The 7,062-nt window shown below is 37.6% G+C and overlaps 2 protein-coding genes across 3 annotated transcripts in view; one reads left to right on the top strand and one right to left on the bottom strand.

Annotated features, from left to right (window-relative positions):
• Positions 1-1,116, top strand: part of LOC103480383 (GTPase IMAP family member 7-like) — a 9,806-nt gene extending 8,690 nt beyond the window's left edge. The window contains exon 2 of one of the 2 annotated variants that reach the window (XM_008435307.2): positions 236-1,116. In XM_008435307.2, coding sequence (XP_008433529.1) covers positions 236-1,005 — 770 coding nt within the window. In that variant the 3' untranslated portion in view covers positions 1,006-1,116. The remainder of the gene's footprint in view (positions 1-235) is intronic. The other variant, XM_008435305.1, reaches the window with a different exon arrangement.
• A 1,800-nt stretch (positions 1,117-2,916) lies between these two features.
• LOC103480424 (GTPase IMAP family member 7-like) lies at positions 2,917-6,715 on the bottom strand. Its single transcript, XM_017310415.1, has 2 exons — positions 6,531-6,715; positions 2,917-4,049 (listed from the first exon to the last, which is right to left on the bottom strand). Exons 1-2 carry the CDS (start codon positions 6,535-6,537, stop codon positions 3,106-3,108), a joined length of 951 nt encoding a protein of 316 aa, XP_017165904.1. The 5' UTR covers positions 6,538-6,715; the 3' UTR covers positions 2,917-3,105.
• Between the last annotated feature and the right edge of the window lie 347 nt (positions 6,716-7,062).

Here is a 7,062-nt window from a genome sequence, read left to right as displayed (position 1 = left end):
TATATATATATAATATGGGGATTTGGTGCCATGTAAAATAACTCATTTTAATATTATTTGCTCTTCATGAATATTAAGCCAAGTAGAAGTTTCAAGAAAAAAAAAAAAAATCAGACACAACATTTCCAATTTTTGAAATGCATATTATCAGCAGCATTTAAAAGTATCTTGAAAGAAGAAAAAAGGATAAATGAATTATAATTGATTTAGGTTGTTTTCCTCTCCTTGTTACCAGACAAACTGAGGATTGTCCTGCTGGGGAAAACTGGGTCTGGGAAGAGCAGCCTGGCCAACACCATCTTGGAGAAGGACGTTTTCGAAGTGAAGAATTTCACCAGCTCAGCGGTCACTCACTGCCGGTCAGAGACCCAACGAGTTCACGGCAGGAGCCTCGCTGTGGTCGACACGCCCGGCGTCTTCCACTCTGGACTGTCTGAGAAGGAGCTGAAGCGTGAGATAGAGAGGTGTATCTCAGAGTGCGCTCCGGGGCCCCACGCTTTCCTCATCGTGCTCAAAGTGGAGAAGTTTACGGAGCAGGAGAGACAGGTCATCCGAATCATACAGGAATGTTTCTCTGCAGAGGTTTTCAAGTATTCTGCTGTTGTTTTCACACACGGTGACCAGTTGGCGGAAGACATGAGGATAGAGGAGTTTATTAAAAAAAATAAAGATCTGAAAGATCTGGTGGAGAGGTGTGGAGGGAGATGCCACGTCGTTGATAACAAGTACTGGAAAAACAAACAGGATGAGGTCAGAAACAACCGGTTCCAGGTGGAGCAGCTGCTCAGCACCGTCCAGAAAATGGTGACAGAAAACCATGGTGACTACTACAGCGCAAACATGCTGCAAGACAGGCAGAAACAGAACCAACAACCCGTAGTCCACCGTTTATTTCAGAGTGTTATGAAATATGTAAGACCGAAGCCTGTGTTCGTTTTTAGTGTGATAATTGTAGGTATAATTATATGGAAAAGATGGAGAGAACATCCCACTGACATCTTTTAGGACCAGATAATCGGGTTTGATCTCAAACTGACAGCAGCTCCATCATGATTGTTGTCCTAAGATTTGCTGCTCTGAATGAAATAAAAGAATTTAAAATGGACTTTCACCAAATATTTTGAGTGTTTTTGATTCTCAATATGACTCCTGTCTTTCTCCTGCTGGGATCTGTCCTCCTTAAACAAAGCCTTCTGATTGGTCAACTAACGAATCATAACTGCTGAATCAAAATTACTCCTTGTCTCCTAATGAGAAAAATGTTCTTCAGTTCAGATCAATAGAGATTTAAATAACTGACTATCTGTTGCGAGGCTCAAAGTTTTGCTCTGAGCAGACAGACGAGCTGCTGGAGTATTTTTAGTGCAAGCAGCAACAGAAACCCACAAAACCACTGCAGTCACATCATTTAACAGACGTAGAAACTGATATTAAAAACAGCATAGTTATCGCTCATAACTGCAGCATATCAGACAGAGTAAAACACAGCTTAGTCAATTAAAAATGGAGTTAAAATATGTATCATCTGAATTTGGAGCTGGATTTTATCATTCGTAATATTGCATAATTCTAACAACATGTTAATAATGACTTCACTTGTTTAATTCAGCTACAGGGTTCTTTAGCAGAGCTTTTGTTGTTCTGCCACCTGTTTTAACTTTGTTCCAGTTTTACAGTTTTGCTAACTGACAAATGGATCAACCAGCAGGATGAACAAAAGTACAGAATACATCACTGCAAAGCTTTTGGCAAGATATTTGAGTCTAAAAGGAATGTTCTTATAGTTGAACTCAGTCATTTCATGCAAGGAAAAGTTGTTTCATAGATTTGGTGGACATCAAACTAAACCGCCCCAGTGAGTGGACAGTCCCAGTCAGCAGAAGTGGGAGGAAAACAAAAATACTCTGCATGACTCATTTGTCTAGATTTTAATCAGTGGGTCAATTTGACCCAGAACAGAATACGTGTCTAAAGTTCAATTATAAAGATCACCCCTTGGAAAAAAATTCAAAATGTAATATAAAACAAATTCTATTTCAAGGATAATTACTACTTTTTTGTCTGCTGGTTTTTTTAATGGACCACATTTTTTATGTCCAAATGAGCAAATTGTCATCATTGATCCTTTATTTCATTTCACAAATATTGATTGAAATAGTTAGTATTGGAGTTAATAATCAGATACAAAAAGTGTTTTGGAGGATTTTTTTGGTTTCTGACACTGTTGCATGATTAAACACTCGACAGGTCAAACTGACCCAGGAACATTATTGCTGTACCTCAGAAACGAACAGAACAGGAGGGTTTAACATACGATTAGACAATTAGCTTGGCTAAGACCATAAAAGCTCAAGTTAAATTGCAATTTCAAATGTATATTCAGAAAAACAACAAACTAAACAGTGCAATTAAAAATGACTACATTAAACAGTAGATGTTAGGTTATAACGAGGTTGTTAAGATGTGAAGCTGCTTCAATAATAAGAGAAAGATTCATCTTTGTCTTTTAAGTTTCTTTATTCAAAGGCAAAAGCGTTCGAAGACCTGTCTCACTGAACGCAGTCAGGAGAAGAGCCCTGAATGACACACATTATTACATGGTTATATAGTCACAGCAAGACAAAGACCCACCCAAAGTCTGATCTTATCTCTATTACCAGATGGACCACAGAGACAATCCTTAAGGACCTCATGAACCGTCCTTGACCTCCTGGAGGAGATGATTTTATGGCAGGAAAGAGAGCCAATAAGGATTTCAGGAGAAACTTCTCACTCTTCTTTGTCAGTCACTCCTGGATGCAGGTCAAACAAGGGGACAAACTACGTTCCACACATGACTGTCCTTTAGGACAATTTCCAGGTCAGGCGTTAAGCATTTCCATCAAAGGTGAAATAAGATTAAAAATGACATTTTCTATTACAATCCCCCCTTTTGATAATCAAATAATCACTTACTTCCAAGAAAATTTCCATAAAAAATCAGTCACAAAAAGTTAAAGGAAGAAAAAAAAATATGTTAATCGTTTTTGTGAAACATAGACATTTTCTTTATTAGCAAATCATGTTTTCACTTCCTTCCTAATCTTGCTTTGCTCATTTAATGTTTTAATTTTCTGAGGCTTCAAAGTTTGTTATAACTCCTCCAGCAGAGTGTCTGGAATTGTTTAATATTGTCAGTACTTTTTCTCCTACCATGAAAACTTCATCCGGTATTCTCAGCAGTGCTTCCTCTAATGTTTCACTGTTGTAAGCTATACTTGCACCGATTACACCTCCACCCAATGCACCTCCACCCACTGCAGCCAATGCACTTGCACCAATGTTACATAATTTAACACCACCAAAAAGTGCTCCCAGCAGTGCTCCTACAGTGACTCCAGCTGATATCTTCAAAATCTGGACCAAGGGCGATTTTGCTTTCTCTTCTCCCACTAACTGTAGTAAGTTGTTGGTGTATCCGCCCTGACTGTTTTTCATCGTCTGTATCGTGTTGAGAAGCTGATTCACCTGAAACCTGTTGCTCCTGTAACCATCCTGCTGATCTCTCCAGTATTTATTATCCACAACGTGGCACCTGCCTCCACACTTCTCCACCAGCCTTCTCAGATCAGGATTCTCCTGAACAAAATCCTCAATCTTCTGCCCTTCATCCAGCTGGTCACCACGTGTGAACACAACCACAGAGTGTTTCAGAGCCTCATCTGAGAAATACTTCTTTATTTTACTGATGACCTCCTTCTCCTGGTCTGCGTATCGATTCACTTCCAGTACAATGAGAAAGGCGTGAATCTCAGGTGCGGACAGTTCGATACACTTTATAATTTCTCTCTTCAGCTTCTCTTCATCCAGATTGTTTCCAAAGAAGCCGGGAGTGTCGATGACTTCGACAGGAGCTCCGTTGACAAGTTTAGACTCTGCTTGGCATTCATCTGTCTCAGAGTTTGGAGATGTCTTTGCTTCAAACAGACTCTCTCCCAGGATGGCGTTTCCAAGGCTGCTCTTCCCACTGCCAGTTTTTCCCAGCAGGACAATCCTGGTTTCATTTGATCCTAAAAGAAAAGAAAATATGTTTTTATCCAATTATATATAAAATCCTTGTAGATTCTTCTGATATCAGAACAACCCATCAGACTGCACCGCTTGTTATTTTTTGCTTCAGTTAAGATTTCAAAATTGACAAAATGTTGGTTTTATGTAAACGGATAAACCCAATCAAATACTTATTAATATTTCCTTAGAATGTTTCTGCGCAAAACCCCATCATAATCCAGTATGATGGGAATACTTATGCGTTGAGTTAATGATTTAAAATGAGATAATCAGTTAGTTTTAATACAACTTTGGGTTTCTATGATTTCTATTGGTATCAAATAAATAATCTAAACCAGTAGTCCCCAACCTCCTGTCCATGGACCAATTTGTACCGGTCCGAACAAGACATAATTAAATATGTCAGTTTTATGTATTATCTGAGTCTGGAGGATCTTTTATTTTGAAAATCCTTTAACCGGGTTCTCTTGGTTTTGTCTTGTGTGCCAACACTGAGCCCAAAGTTTCTTTGTGAAGGGGAAAAGGCTCAGAGAAGAGACAGGAGAATGGATTTATCCCGGACCGGTAGGTGATTCCCACATTACAAACTCAGCTCAGCTGAGTTGGTGCTTGTTTTACAACAAAAACTTTCATTTGTGCTGCTTTGGCTTTGAAGATATTAATGAAAGTTTAAGGGTCAAAAGGTCAACCAGCTCACCTTCTTTTGTAAACAGTTTGTGCTAGTTTATGCTAGTTTGTGCACTGATTTGAAGTTGTGAAAATAAGTGTTAATGATGACTGTTGATCATGAAATCGAGCTGGAAACAGCTGACTAGATGGTTAGCACATGATTTGCTCTAGTCTTACTTTTCGTATTTCAACAGTAGTTTGTCTAATAGCGCCCTCTGGTGATCAGAAACTGAAATACAAGTCATCGAGTTTGTTTTGGGAGGTGTTGTACCAGTTCATTCTAAATAAGACCTAGTTTCAAGTGAATTTCATCAATGTTAAAATTTAATTATTTATGTTCAGCTGAGCTGAGTTTGTGCAATTAAATAAACAAATTTAAATGTGAGCAGGACCAGGGGAGGAGTTGACCTCTAGATGACCCTTAGATAACATTTTCTTTATATCTTTAAAATGATAGCAGCACAAACAAAAAATTTTGCTGCACAAACCAGCACAAATGTAGCACAAAAGTTTGACACCAATTTTGCAATTTTGTCTAATTTCAGAAAAGTGGGTGGGCTGGTTGACCTTTTGACCTTTAACCTTTCATTAATATCTTCAAAGCCAAAGCAGCACAAATGAAACTTTTTGCTGCACAAACCAGCACAAACGTAACACAAACGTTTGACACCAATTTTGTCTGATTTGAAGAAGGTGGTGGTCGGGGCAACTTCACTCGGAAAATACCTGAAAAATAAACTGTCTAATCTAAAAATCTAAGATCAAAAGAACTTGATCAATTCTCTGTGTAAAAAGAAAATAGACAGAAACTGGATGGATGTTAAGCTTTCTGGAAAAAAATGCAATGAATTTGTAGTTTGGTCCATTGGATAACCAGCTAAGTCTAAAATTTTATTTAGCAAGAAGCCAAAGAAAGATTATTACTTATTATAAAAATATAAAAACAAACAATAATTGTGTTTTTACTGTGAAGCATATGATAAATTAAGGAGACATTGTTACATATATTTTAAAACCAAACTCCTGTGATTCTTACATAGAAACAGAAGAATGAATAGTGAAAATCTTAAGATGGCTTCCACAAAGACGACGACTAAAACAAAATGGACGTGTTCTGGGATAAAGCAGACAAGGAAAATATTTTGATTGTGATCAACAATCATTGTATGTTCATTTTAATAGAGGTAATTAATGAACATAAATAGGGCTGTTGTAAACAAATATTTTAGTTCTTACGATTAATTGAGTTATCGGATTAAAAAAAAGATAAAATAAAACATTGGTAAATCTAGCATAACACCAGTGTTACTAATTGCATCTCAACATCAGTCAAATTGTTCACATTGGAGCATCTCTAACAGTTACTTTTCTGTAGTTTAGAAAATTAACTTGTAATAATAATAGCTCACTTTCTAAAAGTTATACAAAAATCTGAAATTATATTCAATTTAATGATAAAATGGCAAGCTCTGAACCAGCAGCTCCAGGAGGAGAAAAAATGGCTCCCGTCATTTTAAGGATTCTTATCGGTCCCCCGAAAAACGACCAAAATCCGGACATTATCATGAATCAATAAAATCCTCCCGGGTCGCACTTGAAAATTGGACGTTATGCTGCTAAAAACTTAGCTATAATCAATAACTCAGGCAAAAGTGAGAGCGCAAATAACGACCCTGCATTAAATAATAAAACATAAATTAACAAAGCTTTGAGGAAGATCAATTTTCGTTGAGGGATTTTAATAATCGAGGTACTCAAATCACTCGAGGAATCGTTTCAGCCCTAAATTTAACCGATTAAAAGTAACTCACCCGCCATGACGAAGAGGGGCTGAAAGCTGCGGGGACCTCTTGTTGTCTCAGTTGTTGCTCGGTTAGTTCTGGGTGCGTCTGGGTCTGCGTTCTCTCTTTAAGCTGCTTCACACTTCCGTTTCACTTTTGACTCGGCTCCATGTGAAGAGATCAAAATATTTCAAAACACCTGAGCTTATTGTGAATGTGAGCAACTGTGCACCACAACACAAAAAGCTGCACCGCAGACTAAAGCTATTGACTTCTGCTTTTGGAAACTTCTTAAAAATGATACACGTTAGTTCCTCATTCAGTGAACATGAGACTATTGTAAAGATGCGACGATTTGATGATGCTAGATATTGTGAGCAGTGCTTTCATTTAAGTGGAATGAAACAAGTGCTGGTCCTCCACTTAGTGTTATATTATGGGACAGAAACACGAGTTATATTTCTATGTAGATGAATAGTTAGAGAAATTAAAAAGAACAACGTTGGTTCTAAATCAAATCCACATGATCCAAACTGAAAGTGTCAAAATAGTCACTTCTCCT

Source organism: Poecilia reticulata, linkage group LG18 (assembly GCF_000633615.1).
Source record: "Poecilia reticulata strain Guanapo linkage group LG18, Guppy_female_1.0+MT, whole genome shotgun sequence".
NCBI lineage: Eukaryota > Metazoa > Chordata > Actinopteri > Cyprinodontiformes > Poeciliidae > Poecilia > Poecilia reticulata.
Note: the sequence above shows the minus strand (reverse complement) of the source record. Positions and strands in the feature narration are given on the sequence as shown.